The 25159-nt window shown below is 33.8% G+C and overlaps 2 protein-coding genes across 3 annotated transcripts in view; one reads left to right on the top strand and one right to left on the bottom strand.

Moving 5' to 3' along the window:
* Nucleotides 1-25159, top strand: part of LOC127844484 (uncharacterized) — a 276328-nt gene that overhangs the window by 180596 nt on the left and 70573 nt on the right. The gene's annotated exons all lie outside the window — the stretch shown is intronic.
* LOC127844467 (acid phosphatase type 7-like) lies at nt 1646-24031 on the bottom strand. Of its 2 annotated transcripts, none has more exons than XM_052374713.1 (9): nt 23855-24031; nt 23531-23742; nt 21363-21455; nt 17859-18029; nt 13321-13396; nt 11772-11895; nt 11082-11279; nt 7488-7681; nt 1646-5615 (listed from the first exon to the last, which is right to left on the bottom strand). In XM_052374713.1, exons 1-9 carry the CDS (start codon nt 23901-23903, stop codon nt 5200-5202), a joined length of 1533 nt encoding a protein of 510 aa, XP_052230673.1. In that variant the 5' UTR covers nt 23904-24031; the 3' UTR covers nt 1646-5199. The 2 variants fall into 2 exon arrangements, with proteins under 2 accessions (XP_052230673.1, XP_052230674.1); XM_052374714.1 differs by having other exon boundaries at nt 5313-5568.

The raw sequence follows: 25159 nt of genomic DNA, 5'->3' as shown, positions 1-25159 counted from the left end.
AGGCTTACATGCTGATCTAGTGAGGGATTGCATTTGGGGTCAGTGGAGTCAAAGTCACTGTAACATAAAATAGAACAAGAGATGTGTTTGTCAGAAACACAATGCCCCCTATTGCACCACTTTGAAATAAAATGTCAATATATCATTTGGCAGGTTTACAAATGATCTCCCTTTTAAAGCTTATTACTCCCCTTGGATTGTATTTTTGACTTTTGACCTTAAAGGATGACCTTGACCTTTCACCACTCAAAATGTGCAGCTTCATGAGATACACATGCATGCCAAATATCAAGTTGCTATGTTTAATATTGGAAAAGTTATGAAGAAGGTTAAAGTTATGAAGAAGGTTGAAGTTTTGGTTAAAGTTAGATTCATCAGAGAAAAGACAATGTTACTAAATACATGAAGCCATATATTTGAAAATTGACCTTGAGGGATGACCTTGACCGTGACTGGAAAAGTTATGAAGGGTAAAGTTTTGGTTCAAGTTTTGATTTTTTTTTATTGACCTTTGACCTTGAAGGATGTCCTTGACCTTGACTTTTCACCACTCAAAATGTGCAGGTCCATGAGATACACATGCATGGCAACTATCAAGTTGCTATGTTCAATATTGCAAAAGTTATGAAGACGGTTAAAGTTTTGGTTAAAGTTTTGAATTTTTTTTATTGACCTTTGACCTTGAAGGATGACTTTTACCTTGACCTTTCACCACTCAAAATGTGCAGCTCCATGAGATACACATGCATGCCAAATATCAAGTTGTTACGTTCAATATTGCAAAAGTTATGAAGAAGGTTAAAGTTTTGGGACACATATATTTGACCTTTGACCTTGAAGGATGACATTGACCTTTCACCACTCAAAATGTGCAGCTCCATGAGATACACATGCATGCCAAATATCAAGTTGCTATGTTCAATATTGCAAAAGTTATGACGAAGGTTAAAGTTTTGGGACACACACACACACAGACACATACAATGACAGACAGGCCAAAAACACTATACCCCCGATCTTTCGATTCGGGGGAATAAAAAATAAAAGATCAAGTCACTTTTCTTTAAATAACACATTTTTATTCATATTTAATTAATGTACTTTAAGTTTATTTTAAACTGTTAATGTTACACTCACATAGTTCCCTGGTTCACCATAATCAGGGACTTATACAAACAGGTCCATGCCATAATCTACTAGTAATTAATCATCAGATAATGTCTTCATCTCGGATACGCTCTATTTATCACACCTACTATATTGATTGATATTATATCGAGTTTAGACGTCTTTAATTACGGACTAAAGGTAATGTGTGACAAGCGTTATTATTGAAGTGTGGAGATGTATTTTTTTTATTGAAATATTACCAATATAGTCTAAATGTTTGTTAACTATTTATAATATTTGTATAACCCTTAAATAATTGTCATAATGTTCTTACGGGAAAGAAGAGGTTAATAAAGGTCTAATATTGTCAAAGAGTAGATAACCCAATCAACATCATGCCATTAGTGCCACCTCAGAAGTAATGTTGCTCATTCATTTATGAATCTCCAAAAAGAGATGGAACCATTCAGTAAAGATCATGTGTTTTGTACCCAATGAAACATTTCTATTAAAATACAAGAAGACAACAACAATGTTTATATTTATAAATATATTTTTTATTGAACTCAACAATGTCATGGAACTGAAATTAAATAGAACTAAGACAAAAATTCAATAAACGGAATGTTTACATATAGATAAATATCTGCATTTGCTTAACACCATACATATAAATCTTAACTTAAAAGGACTCGTTGAAAATAATCTTTTTAAAATTGTTATTCTAAGTTGCATGTGCATCATTTTCTTCATAGCGAAAACTAAACTTGCATGTGTCACACTGATGTGTCGTGACATCAGATCGATTTGGAAGAGAAAAAAAAGAGCGAAATTCATTTATTTTAAATGTACCCCACATAAAGATGTGAACTTAAAAATGCAATTCTTCCAGAAATTATGGAAGTAAAGAGATTTTGGGCAATACCAATGCATGGACAGTCATTTAATTTTCATAAACAGATATTGTCAGTCAATGTGATTGTAATCTTGTTTAAGGTAATCTTTGTTGTACAAAGAGACACAAATGCTAATAACTCCAGAAAGACTATTGACAAACTGCATATATAAAATTTAAGTTTGATTGAGCAACTCCACTTGTGGACTTCATGTAAACTTGCATTGAGATGATATATTTCATGCATACAAAACTAACTAAAACTGCAATTTATACCTCAAACAAAGTGCAGAACATTTGTAAGGATTGTACCTTTCTAACAGCCAACTTATTCTTTAGGGGTCACTGCAGAACAGGCATCAAGACTCAAATTAAGAAAACATTTAAGTTCAACTTATGAAACATGACAAAAAACACCACCTAAACATTTAATTAAAAAAATCTTAAAAATAAATACATGTATAAATCAATAATTAACTACAAATATGAATGTGTTTTGTGTGTTTGCAACACACTATCTACATTTTAATACAGGATTATTGTAATTAAATTAAAAAGTTGTCCAGACCTTATTGATTTAATCTATCTATGGGGTTTCCTTGTAGTAATACAAATAACAAATTCTTAGGTTCTTGAACGATTTTCTAACAAATTTGATTGAAAATCTGTTAATGATGACAACCCAGAATATGCAAAATAATCATGAACATTTGAGATCAAGGAAATGTTCAATGCAAAAACTATTGTTTTAAACATAATTAGGAAGCTGTCAAAAGGAAACAAATTGCACAACTTATTTTTTGACAGACAGACTCATATCAGGTAATTATGTCTTACCATTCTGAGATTCCATTGAATCAGAGTTACATGATTATAATTTGAGTAGTATAACCCATATAAATAATGTATATTACAAACTTGTGTCATGGAGTCACTAGCCCCAACAGCCTCTGCTGTATTGTTGTAGAGCAAGCATACATTGTCTCATTGTTCAAGTTTTTCGTTAGTGATTATATATATAAAACTCTCCAAAAGCTTTGCTTTACAGTTCAAAGATTCAGTCACAATGACAAAACGATCAACAAATGTATAAACACATCAAATCAAGATGGGTAGCAGTGAGATGAAAACAATCCAGACGTCGGTCAGTACATAAATCATATACATTTAAATGTAAATTCATACTTCAAATAATGTCAGACAATACAAAGGAAATCAAAATGACTCAGATATTTTGAGTGTGATACAATATCTGAAACACAAACTATTCAAAAGTCTCTTGTCTTATTTTTGTTTAATTCTAGAAAATTCAGTACAGAATGCAGGCAAGTGTAAAAAAGAACAATGTAAACCAACAATCTGTATTTAGATATACATGTACACATAATCACTGGAATACATGTACTAAAACACAAGTAAAGGTAGTAGATGTTCTCAATGTAAGAACATGATATGATTTCAAAACATGCCACAACTTTCATAATACATGAATATGAACACATGTAAATGCATGAACAACTGAAACAGTAAGCCACTACAACAAAACTGCAAATTTCAAGCTTGCAAATCTACATATGAGTCGTATCATGTGAAAATAGGTATTGTGCAATACGCCGCTAGGGTAGTTCAAGACTGTGCGAATGCCCTGTCTGGCCTGGAGATTCGCTGGGCCCATATGATATACGACCCATTTTCACATGACACGGCTCATATAAGACCATAAACGTCAATATGAGATACCTCATACAAAAATATTACATCTAAGAAACATGCTCATGACCCAACAACTATAAAAGTAAGATTAAATACATGTACACGTTTTTAATAATAATCTCATAAAGTGAGGATGAAGCAAATAAACCATAAGGCAAAATGAGTTTCCATGTAAAAACTAACAATGTATCAGATTTCTGAAATTTTTGTTAATAATACGCATGAAGCTTTTCCCAAAGCTTTTCATCTAATTCATCTCTTCAGAATGACTGTTGCATGTTTAATGTTGTTGTTTGAATAGTATAGTGTTAAAAACTTGCAGCAAACTTAGGCCATTTATGGTCATTTATAATAAACAGTTAAGTATTTTGACACTGACAAATTTAATGTGATATTGTCACTTTTAAACCAATCCCTTCCTTTTAGGAGCTTTTCAACAACAATCACAGCTGTTTCTACTTTACCTCAACAGCTGTGATAAAACTCACCATGCATAACAATCCACAGTATTATCACCACACTTGCACTGAACACATATATTGATATTATTGACAGATTTGATGAAAAATGAACATATCCATCAACTTTTTTACTTTATTTTTAATGATATTTTAGAGATAAATGTGACCTATCTCTCTTTTTAAATGTCTAGATTGTTTAAAAATTGACATAATTTTGATCTTTCTTTCATCTACTTTTAATGGGTCTGGAATTTGAGTATTATATATATTGTTTTACACTCAAAATCATTTAACTCTAAAATTTATAGAAACACAACTGATATTATGTCATATATTAAGTATTTTAAAGATACAGAATAAACATTTTCCAAAACACCATGAAACTTAGCAGGCAAGTGTAGCAGAATTCAATAGTTTTAGGGCATATAAAGCATTATGAAGTTCATAGTTAATATTTCAGGCACATCATTTCTAAACAAAAAAAAACAGTGTTTGCGATGCTAATAAGATTTAAATAGTTAATAGTTTCAAGTCATGACAAACAAACATTTGTATTTGGTATTATGTCGTTTGTCATTTATTATTATAGATCTTTGTTTCAAGTCATGACAAACAAACATTTGTATTAGGTATTATGTCGTTTGTCATTTATTATTATTTACTTTAACCCTTTCCTACTCAGAATCAAAGTGAAAATGGCTATGTGCAAACATCATTTATAGCTGTCTGCAGCTTATTAGTATTTAAGGGTCGGAAATAGTGCCTTAAAAAGTATTCTCTGGGAAGAAAGGTCTTTAATTAAATTTAACTTTCTAAGGGGCCACAAATGCGTCAAAATACTTTTGTAAGTGGTAAAGGTTTAACAAAATAAAAAGAATTTGTTTAACAAAAGGAGGCAGCAAGTGCATGTGGCTTATGGCTTACTTAAACACTTCAATTCATTCCCTAGACCTATGAGTTGGGTATTTAGGGAAGATTTTGAGAATATTCCCAGGGTGGGAATCCAGATATCTCCAGATATCACATTCCACAATTACTGTTAGTCCTCTGGCCACTGCAGGCACGAACGATACACACAACCAACAAGAACACCAGTATGAACACAGCAAAGGATACACCGATGATCACTTTAATATCAGCACCTTGAATAACTTTAGACACCTTAACCTTAAAAGCATCGCCAGTTGTCTCCGGCTTCTGTCGCAGATTGTGTTTCTCAAGGTTCTGCTCGTCCACCTTAATTTGCTCGTCTATTTTCACTTTCTGCTCGCCCTGGAAGGCACTACTGGAGAAAGATCCATGGGACTCCTGTGTGACCCAGATAGAGTCTAGCACGGCCCCTCCAAAGACAGCCACCTGCTCCCAGTACAGAGTTGTTGCATTGTACACCTTGAGACGAGAGTAACTGTTCAGGGCCTTGCCATCCATACGAAAAGCTGACCAAGTTTTTGTAAATAAAGACAATTCAATTTAATCACCTCTGCCTCATTTAAGTGGGTTGTGTATTAATGTATGTTGTTTCTAATTTATTTCTGTTAAATAATTAATTCTAAACTAGTGACCTGAAAATCAATAGGGGTCATCTGCGAGTCATGATCAATGTACCTATGAAGTGTCATGATCCAAGGCAAAAGCGTTCTTGAGTTATCATCCGGAAACAATTTTACTGTTTCGGGTCACCGTGACCTTGACCTTTGACCTAGTGACCTGAAAATCAATATGGGTCATCTGCCAGTCATGATCAATGTACCTATGAAGTTTCATGATCCTAGGCGTAAGCGTTCTTGAGTTATCATCCGAAAACCATTTAACTATTTCGGTTCACCGTGACCTTTACCTTTGACCTAGTGTCCTCAAAATCAATAGGGGTCATCTGCGAGTCATGTTCAATCTACCCATGAAGTTTCATGATCCTAGGCATATGTGTTCTTGAGTTATTATCCAGAAACCATTTTACTATTTCGGATCACCGTGACCTTGACCTTTGACCTACTGACCTTAAAATCAATAGGGGTCATCTGCGAGTCATGATCTATCTACCTATAAAGTTTCATGATCCTAGGCATATGCGTTATTGAGTTATCATCCGGAAACCATGTTATTATTTCGGGTCACCATGACCTTGACCTTTGACCTAGTGACCTCAAAATCAATAGGGGTCATCTACGAGTCATGATCTATCTACCTTTGAAGTGTCATGTTTCTAGGCCTAAGCGTTCTTGAGTTATCATCCGGAAACCACCTGGTGGACGGACCGACAGACCGACCGACATATGCAAAGCAATATACCCCCTCTTCTTCGAAGGGGGGCATAATTATTATTTCAGCTTAAAACAATATCTTATATAAACAAAAAACACAAAAGGCTAAAAACTAGGGTTTTCAATTTATATTCTTTATTTAAATTAAAAAGATTGTACGTTCCTAAGCTTGTTTTTTTACTGGCAGAGAGCTGTACACAAAAAATGTCATTGCAATACCTCCATCCATACTTCAATTACTGAAATAGTTCTGTTTCGTTTTCCCCTTTTTTGAAACAGTGACCTTGACCCAACTCCCAGATCGAATCCCAAGGGGGGATTATATGTAAGCTATCTACACAAGAAAATGTCAGCATAATATCTCCATCCCAACTCAAACATTTTAACAGAAGCATTTTTTATATTTTTAAGCAACGTTGAACATGACCTTAAAAATGACCAGCTCAAAAGGCAATCCCTAGCTAGGTCCGCAGGTACGCTACCCTTTAACAAAATTCAAATGAATTACCTCTCCATCCAACAAGCTATTGAGCTTAGGCCGTTTTTCTATTTTTATAAAACAGTGTCTTGACCTTGACCAGGCTGGCCAAAATTTCATAAAGTTGGAAACTTAAGTTAGCTAAGGGTAACCACATGTTTTCTTTTTGTCTAATAAGAGACTTTTACAGTGACCTTGACTCAACTGACCACAGTTGTCATAACAAGAAAGGTATCCCACCCATATTCAAGAAATTTAACAGAAATCATTTTTCTATTTTAAGCAACAGTAACCTTGACCTTGGACCAACGAGCCCTAAATACACAAACAAGGCCTAAATGCAAGCTTGTTTTATCCACAGTTTTATTAAGATTGGTAAATACAAACTAAAATGATGGACTGCAAAACACCTGCTTAAAACTGCCCACATGAACGCTGCCATACCTCAATCGAATAATTAGCGTTTTCCACTTTGTTGAAAACCTGGTATAAAATGTTCATATCAAGCAGAAATAATACTCCCACACTCTTTAACAGAGAAACATAAATAATATAATATAATGCTTCACCGTTCAAAGCCATCATGGTATCGACCCCATGTTTTGACCCAGCTGAACCCGTGATCAGCTGTATGGGAGCCCGTGGGTTGGTGTAGTTCTCTGCAAGGACCACGCCCTTATACATGGGCCACAGTCGCTCGTACGAGTGTTCATGGGCCTGGATCACAAGGTCCACCCCATACTTGAAGAACATGTCCTCCAATCTGCAGATATAGTCATAACATTTTATTGTTAAGCTGAAATTCATTATCTATAAGTTGCTGGGAGTTCTAAATTGACTTTAAGATATCCATAATTCAACATATCCCAGTGTTCATGGGCCTGGATCACAAGGTCCACCCCATACTTGAAGAACATGTCCTCCAATCTGCAGATATAGTCATAACATTTTATTGTTAAGCTGAAATTCATTATCTATAGACCAGTTGAATGTTCTAGTTTACATTCGGGATTTTCTGCGCATGCGCACTCACTGGTTGGCACAAACACTGGTTACAGTAACGTAAAACATGTATAAAGGGCTCTTGTTTAGTCAAGAAATGGGTCATAAAACCGAAATAAACATTAAAACTCTTAAAATATAGTGCAAATGTATCATATTTAGTACCAAATAGATGTACATTGTATATACACAAATTAAATTTCCTTCTTCATAAAAATACGAAGTAGTTATAAGCATAGAGTAAACGTGATCGGAAGACTAAATACTGACAATTCCACAAAACAAAACAATAAATTACCCGTATTCTTTCTGATAGTAAGAATTAAATAACTTATATTTCAAGAATAATAAAAATGTATTAATTTCATTATAATTGTAAGTGATGTGGATATAGTGTTATTTTTCATCAGCGATCGATAGTGTCAGAGGTGCATTTAATATAAAACAAAGCCCTAAAAAGCGTAATACATTACATTTTTAAATATTGTGGGGATTTTCTTTTACATTTAATGACAATATTAATACAATTAAGCATGCAAACGGAAAAACCCTGCATATTATGCAAATTGAACTACCTTTTGCATGTATATTGCAATCTCTTTACTATATAGGTCTTTTGGTAATAGGGAGTGATACAAATATAGCATTTTATGATAAATGCATATATTTAATTAATTTAACGCAATTATGTTTAACCTTATTGTGATTGCTTTGTTCATGATGGTGTTTTTACACTGCAGTAATGTACAAGCTTTACACGTAGTAGTTGAGTTTACTTTTTATGCACAATATTTTAAATGTAATAGTTGTTAAAAATGCCTAGTAATATATATATATATAAAGAGAAGAGAGAGAGAGAGAGCGAGAGAGAGCGAGAGAGATAGAGAGAGAGAGAGAGAGAGCGAAGAGATAGAGAGAGAGAGAGAGATAGGAGAGGAGAGAGATGAGATAGAGAGAGATAGCTCGCGCCAGCTCGCTCTGGGTGGTGCTGCTCAGCAGCCGCCGTCGCCTCTCTCTCTCTCTCTCGCGCTCTCGGCGCTCTCGGGTCGCTTCTCGCTAGAGGAGAGAGAGAGCTTTTAAATTTGGCTTAAATGACTGCTCAATATGCCAAGAGATGATATGGAGGTATTGTTATTTGTGTTTAATGACCAGATACTCGTCTGCCACATGTGGTTTATTCAGGGACCCAAGTTTAGGTCCCTGGGTTTTACTTTATGACACCATGTTTTCTTTGTAATTGTTTGGACAGCATCCGATCATAACGAGATAATCGGTTTATGATGAACAGAGGTGCAATAAAACACTGGGATATAAATCTGCAACTAAGGGTGTCAAAATTAGTGTGAACAATTAAATAAAACAATTACATTAGTCAAGGGAATTATTTAATGCGTAACAAGGTAAGTTTTTTCAGACATAAAGGTTCAAGTCAGTTACCCTATGTTGCATACAGAAAATATACCTATTGGTTGTTTGTTTTCATCCATTTTTGTTTTCGTTCATTAAATTTAATTTATTCTGAAAGAATTTCAATTTCTGAGATTTTTTTAAACCTCAAAATGGTCATGAAGAAGTGCCAAGTAGAGATTTTTGTGGTAACCACATATTGAGCTCTTAGATTGTGTTCAACTCCCCAGTTCGTTGTGAGTAAATACGAATAATAACAACAATATAACCGTTCCAAAGATGCATTCCCTTGCACGCTAATGTTTTATATAATGTTTAGTATAATTAGTAAAATTGTATTTGATATGTGCATGATTATCATTAAAAACGGTGATTTTGTCAACCTTCTCTTATATGAATTCCACCTCTTTTTGCCAACCAGTGGGCGGAGTCTAAACTTTACAGGTGCGCGTGACGTCACTCGTCAACTGGTCTATAAGTTGCTGGGAGTTCTAAATTGACTTTAAGATATCCATAATTCAACATATCCCAGTACAGACTTATGATAAGTGTTTAGTTCAAGAAACTATACATTTCCAGGTATATAAGTTTACTTCCAAAGTGCCTAAACCAATATATAATTTAAATAAAATCAACAAATATTGAATTTATTTTGGTTTCAGAAGCATTGCGATGTTTGTAATGTGTGACAATTTCAGCGCTAAGTATTTATATGTCTCTACAAGCGTCCACGTTTGAATTTAACAAACAACAATTTGTGTGGAATAAAATTGTTTAAACAAAAAACACGTAAACATTACCAATCATTCAAGTTAAAACTTAAAAAAAAAACTGCATTTATTTTATATGAAATAAATTAGGTCAAAGTCGGGAATAACTGTCCTCTTCTTTTTACCAGAAAATTAAACATAAGTGAGTTTCAGAAAACATAGTTCAGCTGTAAAATCATGATCATTACCATAACAATTCATTAAACATAATACAAATTATTCTAATATAAAAATTTAATTAAATATTTATACTATTAAATCCTATTTAACAACTAATTAACCTAAATCATTATTTGTTCAACCATAATTTTAACTGAGATAACCATATTAACAAAAGCTTTGTCACAAATTAAACAGCAGTACCATACTGGATGTACAAGAGTAAGCTTTTAAGAAAAACATTTTAAAAAATTATTTTTTATTTATATACATTTTGCTGTTTATTACAGTATTTCAGTGATATCATGGCGGTCACTCTAACAACTAATACTTTCATGGGCTAGCATTTTTACCAGTACTAAGTACTTCTGCCAGTAACTGCCAACTGCCCTACTTGACTGCGCAGGCTGGTCTGGAGCTAGTCTGGACGCATATGACACATGACCCATTTTCTTATGATGCGAGTCATATGTTCCATGCGAAATACCAAACCTTTAGGACTTGCAGTTAAAAGGACATTTTTACATACAACAGATTTCCCCCCACCCCACCCCACCCCACTCCTAATAAAGTACAGCATAAATGCTCTAAACTCAGTTTGGTCTTCATACAAGCCTGTAATTCAAAACTTTATCAAGGTAGTGGCAATTTTTTTTAAAACAGAAACCAGCTGTTTTACTTTTAAAGCCGCCATACTCAATATTAAGCAGAATTTATTTTAAACATTCCTTAATTTTTCCTTAATAATAAACAGTTATTAATTTTGACAAAGTCAGGGAATAATTAAAATGAAAGTATTCCTGAACAAATATCCTGAACACATACCCTAGTCTGACCAAGGAATCATTCTTCTTGCAATCATCCGAGTTATTATTAAAGCAGTACATTGGACGATGCCCAAGGGCAATAATCCATGGGGTAGAGGGTCGGTTCTTGTTTGCAGCCTCAAGGTCTGCAGTTAACCACTGACGCTGGGCCTCAATGTAGCGCTTGTCTTGAAGGAAGAACACCTCCGAAGAGTAGCTGAAATATGCCATATTATATGCCATGTAACAACTGGACTTGTTGCAAGTGCATGAAGATTTTTGTTAAAAGGACGTCTCTTCTAAACGAAAAATCAGTTTAGGCGGAAAGTGTAGTCCTTGATTTTTTTCTAAACCCGGCTTCATAGGTTAAGATTTCTGTTAAGTATTCTACATTAATTTTCTTATTTATGAAAACGATTACAAAAGTTCATATGTAGAAATTCAAATTGTAAAACTTGGGCAGAAAATACAGTGAACACAGATTGAAAAATACTTTATGACAATGATGAAAATAAACCTTATAAAAGTGAGGCAGATAAAGTTACTGGCTCTTGTACTCCAAACACAACTGATTTAACAAAATAAAATTTGCCTGAAAATTCCATTGAACATCAGATCGCCTTCATTACTGAAAGGCATTATTCCCATACAAGACTTTTTTCTTGAAATTGAAAAATATTGTGCACATTGTGCAGCCATGGTCTCTAACCTAATTAAATGGACTGGTCCAATTTCAAGGCTGTACCACATCTTGGTCAAAGGAATGGGCCAATCTGTGTTAGGCATGGAGAAGCGAACACCATACTGCTTGAAATCTTCACTGGGTTCAATCTCTGAAATAGAAATTCCGTATTGTCTTTGTTAAGAATGATTTTATTATTCTACATCATAATTATTTTACCATACTTTGTTGATGAACATGCAAGTATGCAAAATAGTACTGGAACACACATGTCTTTTGTGTGTGTGTATTTTATGCCTTATGGGAAAAATCAGGTTTGAAATTTGTATGTTACATTTTAAAAATATTTAAAAAACCATCTCAACAAAAAGTACGTTAAAGATAAACTTAATTCAAAATACAAACTTCAATACCAGCAAAATAACAGCAAACATTGACAAAATTAATGAAACAAAACTTTCCAAGGGATGGGAATCTATTGCAAAATTAGATACATGTTTTAGGTATTTGATTGGAAGAGCAATTTTAAGATTTATTCAGCATTGTTTTCATCAAATTGCCACATATAAATAGGATCTGAAAAAAGTTGTCATTTTATGAAAGGAATTCAAGAACTGTGTTGGTTAGCAAGAGTTTGGTGCAATTAATAGACAAGTTCAATGAATAAGTTACAAACTAGCAAAGTTCATCTGATATTTTCTGTCACATTCTCATAAACAAAACATTTGTTGCAGGAGTAGAGGTGTTGAGGGAATGTCTAACATGTTAACTGCACAGGCCCATTGATCAGCTCTTAAAATGGTCATTCATTGACATCCTTTCTTTACATGTTACCTTTTACAAACTGACTGCTACAAGTGATTAGACTTAGAGAACATAAGCATTCACTTTAAATAACCCACCACCTTAATTGAAAGCTTAATTAAAGTTGAGGAGCATATTGATATATATATCATTATACAACCATTGTAATTACAGGCGTTTCTCAATACAAGTAATGCTTTCACCATAAAAGAAATCATATCACATGATTTAATATGCACAATGACGAGTATTTTAATGCATTCACAGCAGTTTATATTCAGTAAATCTGAATGCCAATTCTTTAATAAAGTACATTTTTAATTTTATTCTATTCATCTTAAAACAAATAGCATTATCTTTTAATTTGAAATTTGTAAATGCTTTTAATTATGGTATAACACAGAAATAACACATATAATACATTTTTTGTATAAAATGATAACAATGCTGATGTGGTTCTCAATAACATATTTTGTGAAGTTCCATGTAAAAAGTAAAACTACTTAATTGAATGTATTAATTAAATATTATAGAATTTGAACATTTACTGGTTATATAGTCAAAAGAGTTCTAAAATGTATTACAAAGTGTATATATATATATATATATATATATATATATATATATATATATATATATATATATATATATATATATATATATATATATATATATATATATATATATATATATATATATATATATATTCCTCCAATATTTTACATGGTGACATGAGGCCAATATGACAGTAGAACTCAAGACCAATTGTTACCATGGTTTCCAGGGGCAGTCATGTAAGGTACATGGGAAGCAATCTCCTCGATCTGTCGCATGAAAATGTCACACACCTTAAAACAGTAATGCAAACATTGTAGACACAGTATTCAGCTTTTTTTTTTTACTATGTATGGTCAACAAATCATGAGGAACAATGCATTAAAATGACAGTTGTATGTTGAAAAGTGTAGGAGAATGCCTCCGAACAATTTTGCATGCACATGTATGAGCAGATGTCCATGGTGCTCCCAGTTTACTCACCCGTACTGCATAGCAGTGGGTACAAACATACTACAAAACAAGATATGTGTTTGTCAGAAACACTATTCCCCTTTTGCGCCGCTTTGAAGCTATATATTTGACCTTTGACCTTGAAGGATGACCTTGACCTTTTACCACTCAAAATGTGCAGCTCCATGAGATACACATGCATGCCAAATATCAAGTTGCTATCTTCAATATTGCAAAAGTCATTGCAAAATGTTAAAGTTTGACCAAACAAACCAACCAACCAACCAACAAACCAAAAGACAGGGCAAAAACAATATGTCCCCCATTATAGTGGTGGGGGACATAAAAACTGCATGTTCATATACTCCACGGTGTTCTATATTGACGGTGCCCATAGAACTTTACATTAAAAATGACTTATGTACAAGGGTCTGCTGATCACATGAGCTATAACAAAATTAAATACACATGGAAGAAAAATTAGCATATGAAATATCAATGATCAACAACTATGACTAAAAGTGTTAAATATTTCATGATGCTAGTAATAGCACAAAGACTATATGAGCCCCGTTCTGGGAAAAATGGACTTAATGCGTGTGCATAAAGTGTCGTACCAGATTAGCAGCACAGACAAATCACAGGCTGTCAAGAGACCTTTTTTCAAAAAGTAGGAAAAAATAGGAACTACTTTTGCAAGAAAAGTAGGAAAAAGTAGGAAAAAGTAGGAAAAAGTAGGAACTTTTCCCTCAAAAGTAGGAATAAATAATACTTATTTTTTGACACAGGTCCAGGAAACATAGCTTGAAACAGAGCAGGAGTGCCATCACATGTTCTGTATGGATACCCACTTGAAGCTACCTTAAGGGCCCAGAAGATTTCAGCCTTTTGTACCTGTTCCTTGTGTGATGGATGTACTTGCATACAGATAGATTTATCCCCACAACCCTGAGAGCTGCTTGGCTTTTGGGCACTTCCAAACAAACGCTTTTGTGAATTATCATGCATGTATTTCATGTTTCCTTGTGTTTTTATCCATCTGCATGACTTATAAGTTGATTAGCACCAGAATTACTACAAGATGGACTTCATTCAGACAGTACAATATCTTGCAAACTCATTGCCGGTATCTCTCTTGCACCATGATCCCAGTGTTTTTCCACTGTTGTCCAACTTCTCCATCCATGAATGGTTAAACTTTGTTTTCCCACTAGAAATTTTAGCACTTATAGTGTATCTATGATAATTAAGTTTCAAGCAAAGCTACCCTGATAAAGAAGTATACATGTAATTAGATGCTGTTCATTTTGGTGTATCATCAAATAAGTGGTTAGAGGTCTTCTGTGTATCGATATCAAAATGGTAATTATATTGTGCATGTTATATCCTTAAGCAGAAGACCAAATTTATTTAGTGATACACCAACTTGTTGTACAAGATTAATACTAGTATATAAAGCAGTGTAAATGCTCTGCTACAGCTACATTGTGAAACCTTTAAATTGACAATAGGGTGCAGTTATAATGACTTAAGTTACATTCAAAATGACTGGTCATTGCAGAGCAGATTATGCAACTGGAGATAGGACCTTATCACCTGACATCTTTTATGACAGCATTGATTGGGCAATGAAACAGTTGCACTACATTGTTTATTCCAGTTTCAAATAATGGCTTTTACATTACTGATGACTTTGCGGGAGTGTAATAGTGCCGTTTAAAGATTTTAATACTTCGCTTTAACACCTTGAAGTTACCTTACTAGCTATGGCATCATTAGACAAGAATTGTGTTTGTCCGAAACACAATGCCCACTATTGCGCAGCTTTGAAATAAAATTTCAATATATCATTTGGCAGGTTTAGAAATTATCTCCCTTTTAAAGCTTATTACTTCCCTTGGATTGTATTTTTTAACTTTTGACCTTGAAGGATGACCTTCACCTTTCACCACTCAAAATGTGCAGCTTCATGAGATACACATGCATGCCAAATATCAAGTTGCTATCTTCAATATTGCAAAAGTTATGGCCCATATTAAAGTTTTCGGACGGACACACACACACAGACAGACAGACAAACGGACTGACAGTACAACTGCAATATGCCACCCTACCGGGAGCATAAAAATGTATCAGGGCATTTAGGCTCTGTGCATTTATCTTTAATTACTAAACATGATGTACCTATGATATCAATAGAACATCATATCCGTTGTCATGTAATACAGAATTTATTACATTATATTTGTAAATGATGAAAACTCGGCAAAGCATCAGTTTTATCTTTTTTCCAATAACTTGTGTAATAAATTCCATATTACATAACAACTCATACAATACATGTATCTCTATATCTCTACATTCCAAACAGCAATATCATGTAAACATGCATAAGGTTTGGTCAAATTGTTGTCAATGGAAACAAAATAAAACTGGAATAAACAATGGGTTCCCTCAGCTCTTGCATCACTGGGAACTGTGTAAGGTAGTGAAGTCTGCAGTGTACAAATGCTAAGGAAGTAAACAAGGTACTATTGTTACTTTAAAAAAAAACTTGTCAATAATTTTAAAAGTTACATAAGAAATAAATATTTATGCTCCTGAAGAGGTGCTAGCAGACAGTCAGCATGGGTTGTCAGGTCTCATCTAGATGAATGCACATTAACAGGGATACAGTCATGCCATAGATTCATTCATCCTGCAAGTTTACTAAATAAACTCTTTAAAAAAAAATAATTCTCCATTGAAAATGAAAAAGTAGGAATAGTAGCTAGATTTGGTAAAAAAATAGGAAAAAGTAGGATCCTCATGAAAAAGTAGGAAATAGTAGGAAAAAGTAGGAAAAAGTATGACCGCTTGACAGCCTGAAATCAGCGACTACACTTTTATGGAATTTTTTTAAAAAGGAAGTCTCTTCTTAACAAAAATCAAATCTAGGCGAAAAGTATTACCCCTGATTAGCCTGTGCTGACTACAAAGGCTAATCTGGGACAACACTTTACGCACATGCATTAAGCCCAGATTTCCCAGAATGAGGCTCATATGATTCATGGTGACATGGACACATGCTGCATTACACAGCAAAAGCTGCCGCCTGATGAAAATAACTGCTATTATGCATGACATGAGGATTGTGAAAAGTTCAATACATAATGTTCTTTCTTTTTTCAGTGACACATGTTTTATGGTCTTAAAATAAATTACAAATCGATGTGATGAATATCATGAAAATATATCATAAATCTATATTGGGTATTTATGAATGAGTCATCCTGATGTTTCATCAACAGAAACTTGATCTGCAATCTGTTTCTTGTCAAGTGACATTTGGCAGGAAATCTTGAAATCCCACTTACAAACTTATGTTAAGGTGATATAAGAAATCATGTTTTAATTTAAAACATATAATTTTTTAAGAAGGAAAAAGTGCTTAAAAATTCAAGCAGTCAAATCCTAATGTATGGATATTAACAACTGATCACACATCTGACTTCATTCAAAAGGATGCAAAGTCCGAGGGTAGTGAACAAACAGAGCTGTTAGAATAAAATCCTGCAAAAGAATGCTTATGATTCTTCCTATATAATTACATTCACATTAAGAACTTTGCCACACAGAATGAATAATACATTTTACAATGCCACAAGGGTTATTAAAAATAATGAGGCAGCCTTTTTTCTCAGTATTTAACATTTCCTCGGACAATTTGAGCTGTGTCGTGCAAAAATGGGTCTTATGTCATATACATTCAGCTTAACTGGGATCCAGACCAGCTTGCGCAATTGCATGGTATGTCCTGACCAGACTGCGCAGATGCACTGGCTGGTCTGGGCCGTATTCCAGTAGCTTCTTAAGTTTTAACTTAAGTTAAAGAAATTTCTTAAATAAATTTCTTAAGTTAAATTTGAAATGTCAAAAACAAATCATGAGACGCTTAGCATTACTCTTTAAGAAATTCCTATAAGAGTTAAAGGAAGTTAACTTAATTTTAAATATATGAGAAAAAATACACAGAGTAAAGAAATTTATTAAGTTTATGAAGCTTCCAGAATTTAACTTAAGCGAAATTTTATGTTTAAAGAAAAAATGGCGGAGATAAGAAACAACATTGCACAATATTTCAACTTAAGTTATTTTTTAACTTCAGAAGCAACTGGAATACGGTCCCTGGAGCTACACTGGCATAAGACCAATATGTGCATGAAGAGGGTCATTTAACATTAAGGAACATTGTTATAGGGATCAAACGAAAAAGGAACTAAATCCAATTCAATAAATTGATCACATAAATGTGTATCTTACATTTTCTCCCATATATTGCCCATCAGGAACGCTGTCATACAAGTTGTATCCAAAGTCACCAATGTACAGCACAGCATCATATTTCCCATGCATCGCTTCCTGTGCCAGTAAGGCCAAACTCTTGGAGTGGATGCCTATGTCTCCATATATCAAGAACTCAGGGGACCAAGACTGAAACAAACAAGTTTTTTGTTCGTATTTGTTGAGAGTTTTCAATCATATGACTGCAGTCTGTTAACCTACACACTCTTTCCTGGGAACACTGGATTACCAGTATGTACATACATGTATACGCCAATAAGTGAGAACTGCCTTACAAGAATAAGAGGTGGTGGAAATGATATGCTTAAAGAAATGATTAAATACACACGTTATGTAGCTGGCCAAGAATTGAACTCCCGATCCCCAGCTTTGTAATCCAGCACTAAACAAACTGAGCTATCCAGAAATAAAGAGCTCTTAATAAATTAGTTATGTCTCCTTGAGGGTTAAAGAATCAATTTGTGGTGAAGATCATATTAAAAGTATCAGCTAATAGACACATTTCTAATAATTCAAGGGCCATAACGTAGCAATTCCTGGTGTGATATAGCTGGTAGTTTAGCTAGCCAAAGAAATTATATGAATACATGATACTGCAAGTTAAAGCTTTGTCTTTATTAAGTGGTTCCTGCAAGCAAGTGGGCATGTTTCAAATTTGTATCAAAAACAGACACAAACGACCTAAAATCAGTGAAAGAAATGCACTAATCTTTCATACAAATCATTTTCCAATCTGAACTGCATCCCTTTGGGGAGATATAACTTGTCATCATTCTAGGAACTGTGGAGGTCCTAATGTCATAATACAAATACAATTATCTGTATAAGAACAGCTCTAGGTCATGTCTGGCATTCCTTGAAGCAACCCTTGGATGAATGTATTCCCCAACACTATGTTTAAACCTGCCGGATGCTTGTGTAAAAATTTGGTTAGAGTAAGGTCATTATGGACTGAGAGACTGCGATAGCACATTCTTTTGCAAAAGCATAGGGAAAAGAAGACCCTCATTCCACATTTGTCCCAAAACACTGCTTAAGTCAAAAGCTAGCTGTTTATAGCCAATTTACTTTTTGACCTCTAAGTGTGACCTTTACCTTTGAGGTAATGAAACGGTCAATGCACTAACACGTATTCTCCTCTTGGTTGCATTGCTGGTTAGTAATCATAACAACAGCTGTCAGAGGACAGCGCGCTCGACTATTCGAGTGTTTGACAGTATAACGTAAGCCATTATGGGGAAATTGTTCATATTCAATAATTTATTAGACGATCTTTCAAAAATAAAAACAGGAAAAAAAATATTTTTTTTTTTTTGGGGGGGGTAGGGGGTTGAGAGGGGGGTATAATGTGGGGTGTGGTCATTTATTAGACGATCTTTAAAAAAAAAGATTTTTTTAAATTTTTTTTGGGGGGTGGGGGGGGGTGAGAGGGTGGTATAATGTGGGGTGTGGTCATTTTTAAGATGATTTTCCAAAAATAAAATAAAAGGAAAAAAAATGTGGTGTTTGGGCGGGGTGGGGGCAGGGATTATGGGTTAGTGCGTGGAGTTTTGTTTGGGTGGAATCCATTGTGGTATTCAGGTAAGTGTTGTTTTGTCAAAGTATTAATAGAATCTGATCATAAATAAAGAAGTTATGGCAATTTAAGCAAAAATGTTCAAGTATAGAGGGGCCATAATTCTGTCAAAATGCTTGATACAGTTGTCTGCTCTTGTTTATAGGTTGGGGTCATGTTGGTAAACAAGTATGCAAAATATGAAAGCAATATGTCAAGGGACACGGGAAATATTTGGGGTAGTACGCAATTTTTAACATAGATTTATCAATAATATGCATATTCTAAGTATAAAAGGGGCAATAATTATGTCAAAATGCTTGATACAGTTGTGTGCTCTTGTTTGTAAGTTGGGGTCATGATGGTAAAAAGGTATGCAAAATATGAAAGCAATATGTCAAGGGACACAGGAAATATTTGGGGTAGTACGCAAACTTTAACATAGATTTATCAATAATATGCATATTCTAAGTATAAAAGGGGCCATTATTCTGTCAAAATGCTTGATACAGTTGTCTGCTCTTGTTTATAGGTTGGGGTCATGATGATAAACTAGTATGCAAAATATGAAAGCAATATATCAAGGGACATTGAAAATATTTGGGGTAGGACGAAAACTTTAACATTTGCACGGAAACGGAAACGCCGACGCCGGGGTGAGAAGGATAGCTCCACTATATATATTTCATATATAATAGTCGAGCTAAAAATTGCATGATAAATGACAAATTTATAGCTCAGACAAATTGGTAATTGGCCAGATTTGACCTTTGATATGTTGTTTCCTCTTGGTGATAATTGGTGGTAAAATATTAAGAAATGGCGTAATGAATGACAAATGTACAGTCCAGGCAATCAAATTGATGTCCTGTTCTGACCTGTTAATACTGAGCATGACCTTGACTTTTGAGATAGCAATACCAGTTTTAAGGAGATACTTTGTTTTATAATTTATTGCATTTGTGCCCAGTTTTATCATATCCTTCAATATATAGCAAAGTAATGCCTAAGACGGTAACTTCAAGCTGTTTGACTTAAAGTCAGATTTGACCTTTTACCTCTAAGTGTGACCTTGACCTTTGAGTCATGGAGATGGGTGTAACATGTGACATATCATTTAATGATGGTTAACATTAGTACCAATTTATTTAAAAAGAATCAAACAATTATTCAATAAATGGCAAAGTTATGGCTGAAACAGGATATTTGAAATTTGGACGCTAAGTTAGACCTTAACCTTTGAGCTAGAGTGACGGGTGTTATATGCACACCTTTTCTTGTGATTGAGGATATAAGTGCCAAGTTATAAAATGCAAATCTGGCATTATTTTGCAAAGATATGGCTGAGAAAGGTAACTTACCACACTTACAAAGAAACAAAAAGAAACACAAACAGACCGACAGTGAGAGTGCTATATGGCACCTTTTTCAAAAGGGGGCGTAGAAACAAGAAACAAGTTTTATGAACTCAACAATTTTCCATAGGACACAATTTTACCCTTCATTAAGCTTTTGTCCGATCACACTATTTATGTGTGAAAAAATAGGTGCGTTAGTTCACACAATGGTTAATATGTTTGTAAAGTTTCAGTCCTATAGCAACACTATTTTTGTGAAACGCGCGAAAAAAAGTTTATTTTCAAAACAGGCCATAACTCAAGTCAGGTAGACAATATGGTAATCAATATAGGATGTGTATAACATAAAATGCTGGTTAATATGTTAGCAAAGTATATTCTTTTAACATAAATACTGAATACATTGGGAAGGAAGGATTGATGGACAAGAAGGGGATAAATATCATCCCTCTTAACCTGGGGTCATAACCATTCACATAAAATATTTATCTTCAGAAACTAGTTTTTATACCAGTAATTCTCAATACTCAATAGAAAATGCAAACCTACCGGATCAGCAGGTGGCGTCTTGAAGTATAATGGCTCATTGTAGACATCGTTACTGGCAGGCATGTAGTAGTATGTCTTACCAGGCTTCAAGTTCTGTAACATATGTAAACACTATGTACTTGTCAATTCGTCAAATATGAACATTTTGTTTCAACTAGAAATGTGTCTGACACTGATATGCCCACAATGCATAATTGGACACAGACATATCCATACAAAATTATCGTCTACAAGTTCAGGTGTAAAATGTTGAGAAAAATCCCCCAAGTAGTTAGAGGAATTGAACAAACACAATTTTGAACTATATATTCTGTAGTGCACACATAAAGGGCAATAATTTTGCTAAAAACTTGTTTTAGCCTGAATTTTTTTTGTAATTCTTAACAATCATCATATTTACATAAGGAAATTAAACAGTAAATTTTTTACAAAGATCAATCCAGTTGTTAAAGAGGAGATGAAAACACACAAGTTTAAAACTCAATATTCCACAGTGGAATAACAGACAACGGGCTATAATTCTGCCAAAACTAGTGGAAGCTACACATTTCTTTCCTTTTACCATCATCATCATATCGAAGTCATTCAAGTGTGAAAGCTTGAGCGAGATCCACCCAGAAATTAAGACATTGCATGAGAAAACCATATCATTGGCAGTTAGAAAATAGTATGTGTAGATGTTTTTTTTTGTTAAATTTATGTTGCTGTTTTTATTTTTGATAGTTCATTACAAAATAATGTTTGCAAAGTTTATAATGTTTATGAAAATTGTCATTTTGGGCAAACATGGATAGCTTACATCATTTCTCAATGTCGGTATTTTTAGCTGAACATATTTTAAAATGGATAAATGGACAATAATTCTATGGCACTTGTTCCAAAGTGTACCATGCCTTTTTTCCTTTCCATGAAACCATTAATGCAAACAATTATGTGACAATTTATAAATTACCAAAATTATGCATGTATTAAACAGAGATTAAGGACATGGCATTTACCATACAGATGATGTGTAATTGCCCTTTAAATCCCTGATAACATTGAACAGATGAACATATGTGCAGGAAAATGATTGCCATAATGGTTATGCCATTCATTCCCAGATCTTTAAAAGGTTAAAGTTTATAATTAACCAACAAAACATTTCCTTTTTCAGAAAACAGTGAAAACACTTTAATTGCTTTTCTGCTATGTTAAACATTTACATAAATAACAACAAAACTTAAAGAAAGTTCTTCTTAATCTTTTTGGAAAACCCCTCACAATTATTTTGTTTACAAGAGAGGTGCTGCAGTCCTGAAACATTTCATGTTTTGCAGTGACATGATGAATTTGGTAATAGGTTATGTACTTCCAATAAGATAATTGGACAAAATTATTTATAATTGTACATTTTCCGAAATAAATGATAAAATATTCTTATAACTTATACTTTGTATTGGCATAAAGTTATGTGTATGATATCTGAAGTCAAAACTTTCAAATAATACTAATCTAGAACCTTTAATAGCATTTAACATGTTACAATTTCAAGTATTGATTCAGAACAATGCATTCAGTTGCTAAGCAACACTGCATATTTATTTAATTTCAGGATATAATTGCATATCATTATTTATTCTACCAGACAATAGACTTTACACTTTATTACAGAAAACATGTGAAACAAGAAATACTTATTTTTTCAAAAGTCATAGCATCAAAATTTTGTTGTAAATTGGTTTTAAAAGACCTTATATATAAATTACATGCACTCACTGAGTCCAAGCTACAATACCACAACTTTTTTTTTAATTTAGCCCTTGGTAATACCAATCCAGTGCCCTCAATCCATTTTAGGGGAAGCGGGTCGCTACCCTCATGAGGGGGAATTTTCGCGGCGTTTCCCTTTTTGGGGGATTTTTTTACTTACTCTCTCATTATTACATATAAACATGTTTGCACTATATTCATTTCTTTTTTCATAATTAAGTATGTTTGAAAAGATTTAATTGCAATTGAGATATAATAATCATGAGACACATGTTTTAAAAAAAATAAATAAAAAATTAAATCAGGGGGAATTTTCCCCCCAAAAGATGAAAAAAGTATACTTTTCAGGTGGCCATGGCTATCATTTGTTCTTTATTGCAAAATGACTGAATCGCAATTCAGATGTAATAACTTACATTCAAAAGTGCCCTGTATATGTATTTTGGCGCTTTCGTTGGCTCGAGGTACGAGAGGGTCACTTTAGTAGCGTGCACTTTTTCTGTCATATCCCAGGGCCCGGGGCCATACCACACCTGGGACTCACACTGCCCTGGGGTTGTCCACATCACCACCATCTCCGTCAAGCTGTTTCCATAGGCAATGTGCACCTGCTCTGGTTTGCATTGTACTGCAAGTGTTAAGAGTAGTCTATAATATAAGGAAAGTAAAATACAAGTACTTTGATATCTTTTAGTGACAAGTTTTATTTTCACTTGTATTTACAGTTCTCAGAAACACACCTATTAGGTGGCTTGATGTAGGCATCAGGATTAAAGTACACAACACCATTGAAGTGTTATTTTCATAAGAAAGGGATCAGTATTATTCATTTTATAAAATAAATGCTTCAAAAATGTGTACCGGTAAGTAAAGCATTAAAATACTAAATATATTTTTAAAAACCGCCGAAATCCTAAATAAAAAACGAAACCATTCAAGTTAAGCCATATAGTAAAATTTCAATTGTCTCTAAAAGGTTACATACCATTACATAATTTTCATACACCACATTATAACATTTTACAGATATCTAATAGGCTTAGTGATTTGGGCTGTACAACAGCTGTCATCAAACAACAAGGTGCTGCCTGCATCATCTGTTGTCAGTCCCAGCCGGTATCACCAATATCAGATCCGCAAAAAAAACCCTAGGGCCCAGTTGCAGCATGTACATGAAACTAGTACCGGTAGCTCTATCAACTAGTGTGACAGCTTGAGCTACAAACTTTTGTTTTCTCCCCTCAGGGAATGAGACCAATATAAATGTAGTTAAGAGAATAATTTGAACAATCTTGTTCATCTGTGATGTTAGGCAATCAATATATTGGTGTAAAAGTTATTTGAACAATCTTGTTCATCTGTGATGTTAGGCAATCAATATATTGGTGTAAAAGCGCAAGAATAATTTGAACAATCTTGTTCATCTGTGATGTTAGGCAATCAATATATTGGTGTAAAAGCGCAAGCTTTGAATTGACCAGTAAAAGTTGTGACCCTAGTTTCAATAATTGTTTTATTTTTTAATGTTTGTGTGTATGTATGTTCCAGTTCTGTATTGGCAATTAGTCACTTGTCTTTAATAGACTTCTACTGGAGTTAAAGGGGCCTTTTCACAGATTTTGGCATATTTTGAAGTTTGTAATTAAATGCTTTATATTGATAAATGTAAACATTTGATCTAAGAAGCTCCAGTAAAATATCAAGAATAAAATTTTAAAAAAGAGAAAAAAGTTAACCTCAGCAGGGCTCGAACCAGTGACCCCTGGAGTCCTGGAGTAAAACTAAAAAGCAATTAGACCGCTCGGCCATCCTGCCAAGTATGCATGACAAACGTATTTTATACTTTATATAAGCAATCTTCGTAGTTTCACAAAATTAAATGACAACAACAGAACTGTCCAAATTATTCAATCGTTTCGCGTTGCAACGCTTTATAATTTTCAGGTTTTTAAATCGTCAAAAGATGCATATAATGGATATATTAGAGCATGGTAAATGTTCAGTTTTACTGTTTCCTTACAAATATAACTAAAACGAAAATTTGC

This window comes from Dreissena polymorpha, chromosome 9, assembly GCF_020536995.1.
Source record: "Dreissena polymorpha isolate Duluth1 chromosome 9, UMN_Dpol_1.0, whole genome shotgun sequence".
Classification (NCBI taxonomy): Eukaryota; Metazoa; Mollusca; class Bivalvia; order Myida; family Dreissenidae; genus Dreissena; species Dreissena polymorpha.
This window is presented reverse-complemented; position numbering and strand designations above follow the sequence as displayed.

What these genes read in the sequence shown, in the direction of transcription:
- LOC127844467 (XM_052374713.1), bottom strand. Translation starts at nt 23,903, where the DNA reads ATGGTGTTGTGTACTTTAATCCTGATGCCTACATCAAGCCACCTAATA. An exon ending in GACTGCCCCTGGAAACCATG is followed by an intron (nt 11,896 to 13,320) that starts GTAACAATTGGT and finishes TTTCTATTTCAG; the next exon opens with AGATTGAACCCAGTGAAGAT. An exon ending in TACCATGATGGCTTTGAACG is followed by an intron (nt 5,616 to 7,487) that starts GTGAAGCATTAT and finishes AAACTTGGTCAG; the next exon opens with CTTTTCGTATGGATGGCAAG.